General features: G+C 39.4%; 1 protein-coding gene across 1 annotated transcript in view; it reads right to left on the bottom strand.

Annotated features, from left to right (window-relative positions):
* Nucleotides 1-13239, bottom strand: part of LOC311253303 (semaphorin-5B-like) — a 105234-nt gene that overhangs the window by 8982 nt on the left and 83013 nt on the right. Inside the window, exons 17-20 of the mRNA XM_084347175.1 lie at nt 10506-10727; nt 10231-10401; nt 5451-5600; nt 5031-5066 (exon numbers count right to left, since the gene is read on the bottom strand). Of these exons, the coding sequence (XP_084203301.1) occupies nt 5031-5066; nt 5451-5600; nt 10231-10401; nt 10506-10727 (579 nt within the window). The remainder of the gene's footprint in view (nt 1-5030; nt 5067-5450; nt 5601-10230; nt 10402-10505; nt 10728-13239) is intronic.

The following is a 13239-nucleotide window of genomic DNA, read 5'->3' as shown; positions in this document are numbered from 1 at the left end:
CGACTTTCATTCTTGATTAATGAAAACATTCTTGGCAAATGTTTTTCATTTTAGTCCATCTTGCGTCGGTCCAAGAATTTCAACGTGTGCACAGAGGCTCATGGGAAATGTAGTGTGAAAACACTTCGCTTTCAGAAACTACTCATAGTCACTTTAAAAGAAAAAACAGTCCTGTTTAAATAATGGGTTCATTGCAACAGGTGATTCACATGCTCCAAGCCCGCTGTGTGTATTAAATGTGGCGACCGGCTCTGCACCGCTTCATCACTTCACAGAAAACTTAAACTCTGCCTGCGTTCTGGGTTAAAGCAGATTATCCTGAGATGGCCACAAAAGCGCTGAAAACCTGCTTCCATTACAAACATATTATCTTTGTGAAGCGAGGAGTTTTCCGAGGTGACGGCAGCAAAAACGAGATTACAGAGAGTATATTATGGTTAGTTGTAACAAAGATGTATTTATTGAATTACAAATGATAACAGAAAACCATGTGACCGTCTGCAATCGTTTTTATATTATATGTGTAATGTAAACAGGTAAACGTATGTTAGTCTTTTCTAAAACAACTTTTTCACTTGAAAAAAAAAAAATTGTCCATCCGTGAACGGTCCACAGTGAAAAAATGCGAAAAAAATGAGAAGTAGCCAAGCCTTGGCTAAAGTGTCAAGAAGTTAGCATCAGTAAGAACTATGGTAATACCCCCCCTTAATCCACAGGACCTTTTTGAGCAGGCGACTATAAGACAGGCAAATGCTATTTTATCGGACAGTGCTCATGTATTGAATTGTGAATATGCTCTCCTGAATTCTGGGAGGAGATAAAGGCTCCCATTGTGCAGGCACAATCGATACAAACATTCTTTTGTTCCTGTATCAACTAAGCTTCTTAACAGCCTGAAATGAATGCGATGGTTCTGCATATGGAAATGAATGTACATTCATGACCCCAGCTAGTGTATGGATGTATGCGAGTGAATGGTTTGATGAATGAAGGCTGTGATAGAGTGCTGGGATGTGTGACTGAACCTATATTTATGACAGAATGAATGTTTTGGTAGGTTGACATGGTGTTATGGTGAGGTGATGTGGTGTGAATGCTAATGTGAATGCTTGTGTGGATGTATATTTATGGCAGTATATGTGTAGGTTCATCCAGTGTTTGTCCGTGTCTATTCCACCACTGTCTTAACCTGATGTACGTTGTACTGCATGTTGTTTTTTATGTATTTTATGTCCGTTTTGTGCTGCAACTTCTCCCTATCTCCGAGACAAATTTCTCCCTGGTGGAGACCAATAAAGTAACCTAACCTAACTAGCATGTAGCCACATGGACAATAAAAACTAGTCTAAAGCCTACAGTACACTATTCTACCATTATCAACCTTTTTCTGGTATCCTACAGAAATCTGAAGGTATTGATGCTGAGACGTTGCATACTCACTTACCAAGTGTTCACATAGAAGGAGATATGTCTTTATTGGCCAGTCACCAGGGCCTGCAAGGTAGAACACGATCTAGAACACGAGGCAGCCCATCTGCCTGTAAGTGACATTACCAGCAGACGGCGTTGCAGAAATGACGTCACTTCAATAAAACAGGATTTAAATGGACGTAATACCTTTATACAATTACTTTCCCCAAATTTGAATTGTACTATCATAGACACATCATACAACTTCAGAAACCCTGTATAAACCCCAAAAAGGATGCCAGTTGTCATCAAGTTTTGTCATTTTGATGCTGACATTTTTATTAACCTTTATTTATACAGGTAAATCTCATAATATACTATCAGTATGACAGCATGTCGGCTGACCACTATGCCACTTGACATAGAGTAAGATGTCCATTTGACATTGAAAGTGATTTAATAACCATTTACAAGTGGATATGTAGGCCTATGTTTATGTCAGGTGTCATGTAATGTGTATGCAGGTGTTACAGTATGAATGCTTATGTATACCCTCTTCAAATGAAGTGTTACTGAAAGTTGTTTTGTTGGTTTGTGGTTGTTTTCATGAGGTAGTGATTTGTTGGAAATCTGTGAAGTGAAGAGGTACATCTAGGGAAGCAATAGTCATTCTGTTGTTTCAAATCCAGTGTATATAACATTCTTAGATTCTCAAAAAACAAAATGTAGAACTCTGGACTGAAAATAAACATATATATTACATTATCTGTCAAGTATTACATTATCAGTTTTGAAAAAAAAAAAAAAAAAAAAAACCTCCTGAAAATGTAATAAATTCCCAATAATGTAATAAGGTATTACACTATTGGTAAAATGTTATTACAATATCAGTCAGATTATTTTATTACATTATTGGTGAAGTTATTACATTATTGGGTTTATTACATTTTCAATCGAGTTAAGTGCAAATTTTATTACATTTTCAGGCGTTATTACATTTTCAGGAAATTATTACATTATTGGGTGCTACAAGGGGGACTGTAAATCACTAAGACTTCTGTAGGCTTTTCAATTGTTGTTCATAAAGGACCGGGTACTGATTGATAGATACTGCATAACACTGAGAAAGAAGATATTATTTGTGTCCGCTTTTGGACTGGACTGGTGGCCCAATTTATCTAAAGGACAAGAAGGATTATTAACCCCATCTGCTGTTTGCCCTAAGCTTCCGGCCTCCTTGCAAGTGCATCCCACGTTCCATGTCTCAATGTTGAAGCTGGTGTTATCCAGTGACCAGTGAAATAGGTGGAGATTCACTGGAGAGCATAAATGTCTTCGATGTCTCTGTATTGATGAAGGTTCTCAGTCATCCAGGTCATGGTAATTCTAGGTGCTGTATCATAGGCAACTGGACTTGTTTCGGCTTCTTCAGCTCTGTGTGGGAGTGTCCTTACAGAGTAGTTAAGGACACGTGTGAGCTCTGAATTTCAGAGTCGTTAGGGCCACTTGTGGGTCGTTGACCCAACCGGCCTTCATGTGGGTTGCTAAGGCTAGGTGAGCCCAGGTATGAATGGCTGTTAAGCTGTCTGGGGAGAGAATTCAGTACTGTATTGTAGGTAGGTGATAAGTCATGTCTTAGGCCACCTCCTCTGTTCAAAGACCGTTGTTCCAGTTTGACATAGATGGATTCTTCTATTTCTCTTTCAAACCATCTGTCTTCTGTGGCCAAGATGTTTACATTGTTGTCTTCAAAGGAATGATTTTCGTCCTTCAGATGTAAGTGGACAGCAGAGTCTTGACCTGAGGAGTTGGTCCTCCTGTGTTGTGCCGTTCGTTTATGGGGAGGTTGTTTTGTCTCCCCAATGTACAAATCTGTGCAGTCCTGGCTGCATTGAACAGCATAAACTACATTAGTCTGTTTATGCCTGGGTGTTTTGTCCTTAGGATGGACAAGTTTCTGCCTTAGTGTGTTGGTAGGTTTGAAGTGAACCAGGATATGATGTTTATTGAAGATCCTCCTGAGTTTCTTAGATGTTCCTGCGACACAGGGAATGACAATTTTGTTAGGTTTTCTCATCTCCTCCTCTCTGTCTGCTCTGGATCTTTTTAAAGGATTTGACAAAGGTCTAGTTTGGGTAACCGCAGGTTTTAAGTGCTCCCCTGATGTGCTTCTGTGTCTTCTCCTTCCCCTCTTTCTTTGTGGGCACGGTCTCAGCCCGATGGTTTATGGTTCTGATGACCCCCAGCTTGTGCTCCAGTGGATGATGAGAGTCAAACAGCAAGTATTGATCTGTGTGTAGGTTTTCTGAATACCTCAATGTCGAGGCTTCTGTCTTCTTCAATGTGTACTTCACAGTCCAAGAAGGGCAGTCTGCCTTGTAGAGATTACAAATGTTGAGAGACTGTGAATGTGTAAAGCCAGTGTGGATGGTCATGGCAATTTTAAAGCTGACAATTTGACTTCCGGGTGGCACATAAGGAGAGATCAACTTTTCTAAATAGAAAGGGTTAATCCTCTGAGCACCATTAAATTAACAAATGTAATGGATGTGGATATTTCTTTTGTACAATGGAAGTGGACATTATGGACTAATGGTATCTTCAGGAGGACGTGAACAATACAAGTCATCCACTGGGGACCATCAATATGTGGCGGTGCTAGCTGTAGATTGCTTACAGGCCAGCCCAACCTACATAAAAATATGAACAAAAACATGTAAAACTACTATGTCCACTACTAGGACAATAAACAATAAACAAATGCCTCTTCCCGCTATAATAAATAAATGTGCTCCTCCTACTAGCTCCAGGGAAATAAAATTATGAAGGTGTAAAGGGGCTTGGGTTTTAAGGGGTTCCCAAATAAACAAAGTTCCCTCAAGAAAGATGTTGGCAGCCAAGAAAACAAAATAGGGCCTAAACAGACCAGAGTTTCTGGCTGGTAATCTAAGGGAGAAAGGCGAGATTCAGACTGGATCAGGGGCAGATTCAGTATGAGGGTGAGAGCCCCCGGTGTGCCAATTTCCACCTCTTTTAAGCCTTTCAAACAGGGCGTCGTCACACCCTGATTAGCTGGGAGGGAAATGCCCCAAGCTGCTTCAACTCCTCAAATCAGGAGTCAGTCTCCCCACCTGATCTGAATCACTTGCAATCAGTCATGATCAGCCCAAACAAAGAAACATAGCAAACAATTGAACTGCTAAAAATATCCAGCAAAGTTCCTGGTAATAGAGCCAGGGATTTTCAGAGGTGTCAAATTGAGGGAAGATTTTGTCTGATGGTGGCTCCAGACAAATTTTTAGAAATCAGGGGCTCAAGACTATTGGTAGGAACCATCATTTGGGAACCATGCATCACCACACGAAATATCATGCGAGTCTGGCCACTAAATACCAAGATTTCTTGCCTTGGACCAAGGACAGACAACTGACATTGTCACTGTCATTGCAATCCTGAGGCCCTGCTGCCAGGAGGGCTGTAAAAGAGGAAACTCAGTCTGCATTATCATTATCTGCTGCTGTAAAAGGCCATCAAAAGGCCAATACCAACCCCACACTAACCCAGTCCCACATATAAAAGCCAATATGCTGTGTTGCACACATCTGATTGTTTCCACTTACTTCCACAGCTTTGGTCCTCCTGTCCGGGTAAAATAACTGGAGAGCGATGGACAAAAGAAATTAAAAAGGAGAGACAGAATAAATATTAATGTAGGGAAGTAAAATCACTCCAGCTCCAAAAGATCAAACAGCAAAAATTGCAAAACCAGTTAATTTCTCTCAAAGGCTTGACATGCTGGCCAAGATGTTTACATTGTTGTCTTCAAAGGAATGATTTTCGTCATTTGGGAACTGCTGACATGCTGACATCTTCATTAATTCATCTTTTAATTGCTACACAGAGGGATGAAGTCAGCCTTTACTATGTCTGATTAAACTTTTGTGTAACTAGATTTTTCCAGTTTATATCAGCAACACTCTGCAGAAATATTCAGCAAAAATGCAATTTTAACTAATGAAATGAAATGAAGATGTGCTTACCTGGCACCTCATGAGGTTGGCATGGCCTAGACTGGGTAATGTTGCCCTGGCAAGAACTAGCCTCAACCTCCTGGTCTTCCCCACAGTGACGATTGCGATGCTGCAGACCCTCGTCATCACAGTCTCCCCACTCTGCCCATTCACCCCAGCCTGATGACCAAAGAAAAAAGAGTGGACAGAAAGAATGAAAACTTGCGATTAAGATAGACAAACTGAGACAATACAATAGCTTTGTTCTGTCTAGGTCATTGAAAAAAGTTGATTGCATTGTGTAGACTGCCGATACTTTGTAAATCCAGGAAGCTAATCTTACTTAACTTTTCATGCAAGCTTTGGATACTAGCTAAGCTAATTCAGTGTCCAACCTGTTTTCAAACATCTTAAAAACTGTCACTGTCACAACATATAATCTACAGGATTTGTGCGCATGGTCACAAGTATTGAATTGTTTTTGTGACTCTCAGCAGGTTGTCTTTCATGCCTGCACCACGTGTCTTTGACTGATGACACTACATTTAGGAACCACACCAGAATGCAGGGATGGCAGTCAGGTTGTTAGGTTTAGGCAACAAAAGCACTGAGGTTAAGGTTAGGAAAAGGTTCACTCAAAAGTTAAAATTCAATCATTATCCACTCAACCCCAAGCTGATGGAAAGTCAGGTCAAGTTTTTTGTAGTGCACAAAACATTTGTGGATCTTTAAGGCAAAACAGCATTGCAGTATTATCCGAAACAACTATAGTAGCTGGGGACTTGCTTTAAAACGTTAAAAAACAACATAAAAAAAGAGCATTAAATGGCTCCATACAACTCATCTGTAGTCCAAGTCTCCATAAGCCCTGTTAGTGTGCACACCATTTGACCCAAGTTTCTAGGAAGAGTGCCAGGCTTGAAAGAAGCAGCTGTAAAACAGTGGACACATTTTTTGAGCATCACAACTCCCATGAAATGACTCATTCCATCATTCCACACAATTATATCCTCATTCAAGTTAGCAGAGGGCTAAACTGGAAGTTAGCTAGTTGGCAAGCAGAAGCTTCCCGGACACACACTCGATTAACCCAACAATGCAGAAGATCCAAGTAATTTTATACCCAGGAAGTTGATTTTCTTTTGCTTCATGCACCACTGAACAGATTTCATAAAATGTTCACAGTCTGACCTCTATGATCACTTGTCATGGGAGTAAAAAAATCTTTTGAAATCAATTTCAGATCTCTGGGATTCAAGAGACTTGGATGAGCTGTAGGGAGCAATGTTTTAAAACATGTCCCCATATACTTCAGTTGCTTGGGAGAAAACTACAATATTGTTTTGCTGTTAAGCTCCAGAAATGGTTTGTGGACTACAAAACTTCACCTGTCTTTCTATCAGCACAGGATAATGAATGAATTTTCATTTTGGGGATAACTGTTTCTTTACGTTTAGGAAAAGATTGTCATTTAATTATACGTATTGATAAAGGTTCTTAGTCATCTAGGTCATGGTAATTCTAAGTACTATATCATAGGCAACTGGACTCAGTTTCTTGAAGACGTTTCACCTCTCATCCAAGAGGCCTTTTCAGTTCTAACTAACTGGAGGGGAGTTGTGGACTTTTAAACTCTATCTGGGAGTGTCCTTACAGAGTCGTTAGGGCCACTTGTGGGTCATTGATAGGCTCAGTTTGTTACTGAAATGATGCGTGTTGTTTGCTTACACAGAGGAGAAATTACATTTCCTGTCCATGCATTGTTATTGCGCCATCTTCATGCAATATTACTGCAGAATTGGTCCGGACACATTTTCCTATAAATCCTTCACAATAATACCTGCTGTAAGTAGTTATTTAAAAGCTTTTATTTTGAAGCAGTAAAATCAGAAAATGTTGGGTTTTCACCAGAAGTAACTGGCTTGACTTCTGAAACAGCCGAGAGAGAAAATGAGGTCCCAGCTATGAGTCAGGCTGATATAGGTGTCAGCTAATTTCAGTTTCAATGTTAATGTGTGGAGAAGAGCCCTGAATTGGGGTTCGGAATCTGTGGGACCCAACACAAGTTTCACTGAAACTAAAACACTGATCTTCCTTGAAAAATAGGGGAATATAGAAAGATTATGGGGATGGTCTTCCATTTCTATAGCACTTTTCAAGTTTAGTGACAGCTCAAAGCGCTTTACAGCACTTGTCACACTCACGGCAGGGGTTGCCATGCAAGGCCTGCTCATCAGGTGCAATTTGGGGTTCAGTAGCTTGCTCAAGGATACTTCAACATGCAGCAGGGAAAGCTGTGGAATTGAACAAGCAACCTTCCAATAACTGGACGACCACTCTGAGCTACAGCCACCCCAGACAACTGTCTTTCCAACTGTTCTTAAGTCATAAATTGTTAAATAGAAATAAATAAATTGATTAAAATGTAATATTGTTAAATATAACATTATAACACAGGACTCACAATGAGGATATGGAGTCTAACAATTGTGCGAGAGCTATTACTGGCATTAATTTCAGGCTTTGATCATTTATACATCATTTATACACCATCCAGTGATTGTAAGGATATACCAGGTCCTGACTAGAGAAGGTAGAGTGTATATGCATGTGCACTGTAGTGCACTGTAGCTACACCGGTCCAATCAAACAATGGTCCTGATTCATACCGATGTCTTTTGAAGATTTATTTGCTCTCTCTCTCTATTTTAGCAGACACAGTGAAAACTTCAACAAAAATAAAAGACATAAAAGTTTCAGAAATTACATACAACTCCCACTCACTGTTTAAGTCTCTTAAGCTTTTGTCCATTGAGCAATCCGGAACACATTAGCATAACGGAAATGTGCTGAAGGAAACATAAAAATGACCATGTACGGCTCTTGGACCACATATAGAATATTGATAGTCTGGAGTCGTATGTTCCTCTCCTGCAGCCATGTTGTTGTGACCCACAATGCTACTGACATGACCTCACCACACAACATCACTTTTCCCACAATGCCCTCAACTAGACAGTGATCATGTTACATTCTGCAGTAAAGACCTTATATAAAGGGCAATACATTTTTAAACAAACATTTTTAAACATACTCCCAGCACAGTCGTGACCACTGGCGACTTCACACACAACAACTATATGAAAACTAGAATCACACTTGGCGAAATATGCACAGTATTCATTTTTTAATGCTATTTGATGTAATCTTGGAATTCTACCATCAATGATGAACTTCCATAAAAGTATAGAGTATTAGAGGACTTTCCATTTAGAGTAAACCAAGTTTTACAATTTTGCTGCCCCAAAAAGGGAGCAAGAAGTAGCTTCTTCTGATAAGGGATCTCCAGTGAAACTGATTGACCTGAACTGTGAAAAACTGTGTGGAGGGTCACCAAGTCTGCATGTTTAGAATTTTTGGCCACAGTATAATAGTCATCATCAGCCAACAGCCAGTGACAGTTCAGCCTCCTTGTGTGCCTACTTGGGTTACTTTGTTTACTGAACAAGAGTGTGAAATAGATGAGAAACTGATGGCCTCAATATGATTCCCATGTCTCTTCTTTAATTTAAAAGAGTAAATTGTAAAATGTAAAAAAAAAAAAAAATTAACATTCCTTTCAGCTTATTTTCTGACTTTCAACCACTGCATGCTGGGATAGGCTCTAACAAAAACATTATTTGCCTACTTAACCCAAATGTTGATCCTTGCTGAGTGGAGAGATTTCCCATCAGTGTCCAGATAAACGCCATTATTTAACTGTGGGAACAGCTGCAAACTAACTAGCTTTCCTCCTGTCAATTTCAGCCCTGATTTGTTGTTCACAATGTAGCATCATTAGGTGAAAAAAATGTGATGCTGTTTATATTATTAATGCAATAGGCTCTATTATATAAAATTCAAAGTAAAAGGAATATAGGAAGATTGGAATGAAAGGTGAAAAAATAAAATGGCTTAAATAAAATCACTGTAGTCTAAGCTTTTGGACAATTTTGTCTTGGCTGAGTACTCATTCACATTGTATCTGTAATTAATCACTGACGATACAGTTTAAGTGTGGACTTTCAGTTTTAATTTGACCCTTTTTACACATTTATCTACCTAAAATATTTTTTGATGCAGTTAGAATCTGCTATCTGAGAGAGTTTAGAAGATTGTTATGTCTACAGACAATATACCCTAAATTAATCATATCAATAAAAAAATAATGTTTCAAATACTACTTTCAGAAATAGAGTGGGACATATATATCTTTTATGAAATGCACATCTGTTTACTTCCTGTCAGCTTTATAGTAATGTTACCTTTGTCTCCAACCTCTCCACAGTTACCTTTGTACATATTGTTAACAATAGTTACCGTTTGTTTTTGTATACAGGATTTGATCATTTTGATAATCACCTTATTGTCTTAGACATTAGCTAGTCACTCAGTGTGCCACTAATGCTGACTTGATTTTCTGAGCTGACCTAGAATTATGTTGCCGCATCTCTTTTTACACTGTGCCTGAAAGAGCTGAGAAACATTAGAAACATCAGAGTTGGCAGGAAGTAAACAAACATGCGGTTCTTAAAACGGGTCGACGTCACACTACATTGTGCAAGCAAAGACGTGGACCCAGGATTAACCCCTCTCAAGTCGACCTTTTCACATGAAACCAAAGGACAGAAATACAGTATATGTTACAGCTCTACTACCCACAAGGGGTAGGCTGCTGTTTATTGTTTCACGCATATTTTGAGTTTCTCTAAAGGCTATCTGGTTTTACACAAAAACCTTCCATGATGAAGCTTTACAGATGCTGTCATACCTTCACAGACATGTGTATTACAGAGCGCCTCTTCAGTGTGTAGGCCTATACAGATGTCACCTCCACTGGCAGGGGCTGGATTACTGCACATCCGTGTCCGCTGGTAGTGTCCACCCCCACAGCTGGCTGAGCACTGGGACCAGGAGGACCAGCAAGACCAGGCTCCATTCACTAGAACAGACATAATAAACTTCATTTATGTAATGTACATATTCTGCTCTAGCAACCCTATTCTGCTATAGCAAATAAGCTAACAGCCAGAACCTCTCTGTTACCTGGACAGGGTTGAGTGTTGCAGTCCTGATACTCCACCGGGGATCCTATACAGGCGCTGGGGTTGGTCCTGCCCTCAGCTGTCGAGCAGCTACGTTTGCGAGTTCGGAAGCCCTTAGAACACGGTTGAGAACAGCTGGACCACATTTCCCATGGTCCCCAATGCACACCTTGGGGCTGCGAGAGAGTTTGTCCGCTTGTCTTCACCAAGTCTTCAATCACAGCTGGAAAAATACAGAGAAAACACATTTTATTTGCTTTTTAGGATGTAAATAAAAAGGGATTTTATCGATCGGCCACATACACATAGGCATCCATCACAAATTATTTACACATGAATGAGGAGTACATCCTGTTGTTTCAATGAGGCCAGCAGAAATAATGTCATCAGGTGGGAGAAGTTGCAGAACATTAGATGAAATGATAAAATGACATTCTCACCTTGTCAGCTTGAACTATTTTGGAGAAAAATTGCGGAACTGATTTTCAGTCCTTTTTTTTTGTATGAAAGAGATTCCATGAAGCCTGCATGTCTGGAGGAAGTGGACATGTGCTTCCCCGTGACGGTTCAGTGATGTTGAACAATCTGCTGATCGATGTCTACAGGCAGTTTGGCCACATCCTGCTTTTGAATAAACCAGCTGTGTTTATTGAGGCACATTGTGAGCTTTGCCACCAGCATCACTTTTTCAAGCCCAATCACATACTTGTATAAATGAAAAAAATGTAGAGGTAGGGGATTCCTGGAATCAAATCTATTTTTTAGTGGTGCTCTTTGGATAGGGATACATGACATAACAATCACAAAAAAACCCTCCAAGGCAGTCTCTTTTTAAAATACCCTTATTGTCAGAACTCTTTTGTTCCATGAGCTCCATGAGAGTTGACTCCCTTGCAAAGGCTTGTTGCAGAAAACTTATGAAAGTTTGTTTTTAAGGTCTAACATGACCATGTCCTGACCATGGCCTTACCACAGTGTTTCTACATGTGTAAGCATGAAACTAGGGGACATTTTTGGCAGTCACGTTTGTGCCAACAACAACAACAAACAAAAAAAATTAACTTAATTAGACCTGTTTGACTTCATTTCAATGCACCTGTTACTATGTGTCTATAACTCTCGGATCAGGAGCACTGTACCAAATTGATCACAGCTGTAGGTGTGACACCAGTCGCTGCACTACAACACTGCGCACCTCATAATGCTCACACATTTAGATTTACACTACTGTTAATACTGACTTACACACTCCACATCTGTAGTTATTGATTTTCAGTTCTTTACTTCATTATAATAAATGATTTAATTCCCAGTCATCCATTGTGTCCATCCCGTATTTTTCATGGCCAAGAGCCAGGTTATGACACTTATTAGTTGCCACTCATGACATTTCATACTGAATTAATAATGTTTATCATGCATTTCTGAATATGTGATGTTGTACTTATTCATGCATTTGATATTTGGTATAATTTAATAGCTGAGAGTGCCACCTTGTCAAATTTGTAAACCTCAATCCCTTAAAAGACATTAAATAAATAGTTGTCCAAATGCAAATAAATATTTGTCCACAATAAATCGATTAATAGATAAATAAATAAATTGGATTGGTTTAAAAAGAGTAGTTAAAATACATTTGTCATTGTGTTGTAAAATGCGGAGTTCATGGTTAAAAATGCTAAAAAATGGTTTTAAAAAATGCTTTATTTCCTTTGATTGTTACAAATGAATTAAAATATCTTTCTGGAGAAATGTTTGGAGTCACATGGGTTTGCTTATCACAGCATGTGTGACAGAAAAAAGAGAGCAAGGAGGGATAACGAGTGAACACGTTTGTGTGGAGGTGTGTGAAATTGTACAGGAAAGGTTTGTATCTCCTTGTGTTTTTCATTGTCGGTTAGCTAATCTGCAAAAGGACATGCTTTTGTGAGTACCAGAGAATTTCCACCTGAAGTTTCTTGTGCTGTTACCTGCAAGCAGCCGCTCGTTAATTAAGTGAGTGGTCAACTAGCAATGAGAACAGACTGTAGCTGCTGCTAGCTAGCCCCACACAACAGGTGGCTCCGTCTGGACTGTTTCCGAACTGGATACGAGAGACTACAACCAGATAGCACTCTGATCCACCCGGGATTGCTCAGAGTTCCTCTGGCAGTGCTGGATAACCACCGAACTCTATGACTCTTCCACTCTGCTGCCATCCTGCTCATGGACAGATGCCTATGGACTGCTAATCTTCTCTGACGTTGAGAAGCGACCGGTATGTTTTTGGTCTCTACGTTCACAAGCATTGACACAGGCCTGAAACGATTTTATTTTTGAAATATCCCTTTGCCAAGTGTTTATTGATGTGTGCATAATATGTTTTGAGTGACTTATAAGTAAAAAGAAAAGCCCAGGAAAGCTATTTAATTTGTCGCAAAATGCAAAAAGTTCATATTTTTGTTTATCTTTGCCTCATAATTAAAGTAAGAAATTACTTCTTTTCATTTTAATTTTATTTTGTGTTTCTTATTTTAGAGGGTAAGGGACATATTCATTAGACTGATTAGACTTTTAGATTAGATGTTTTTGGTTGTATCTCAGAGGTTAAAGGTTTCCAGAGTGACCCAAGATAAATAATATTAAGTTAAACAGAGCTAGTTGAATGACATAAAGAACTTATCTACCTACATATAGAAGGTAGATGGGCTGCACAACCAAGAACACCTGCTGGCAACTGACAGGAGGGAAAAGTA

This window comes from Pagrus pagrus (assembly GCF_965226575.1).
Source record: "Pagrus pagrus genome assembly, chromosome: 24".
Classification (NCBI taxonomy): domain Eukaryota; kingdom Metazoa; phylum Chordata; class Actinopteri; order Spariformes; family Sparidae; genus Pagrus; species Pagrus pagrus.
Note: the sequence above shows the minus strand (reverse complement) of the source record. Positions and strands in the feature narration are given on the sequence as shown.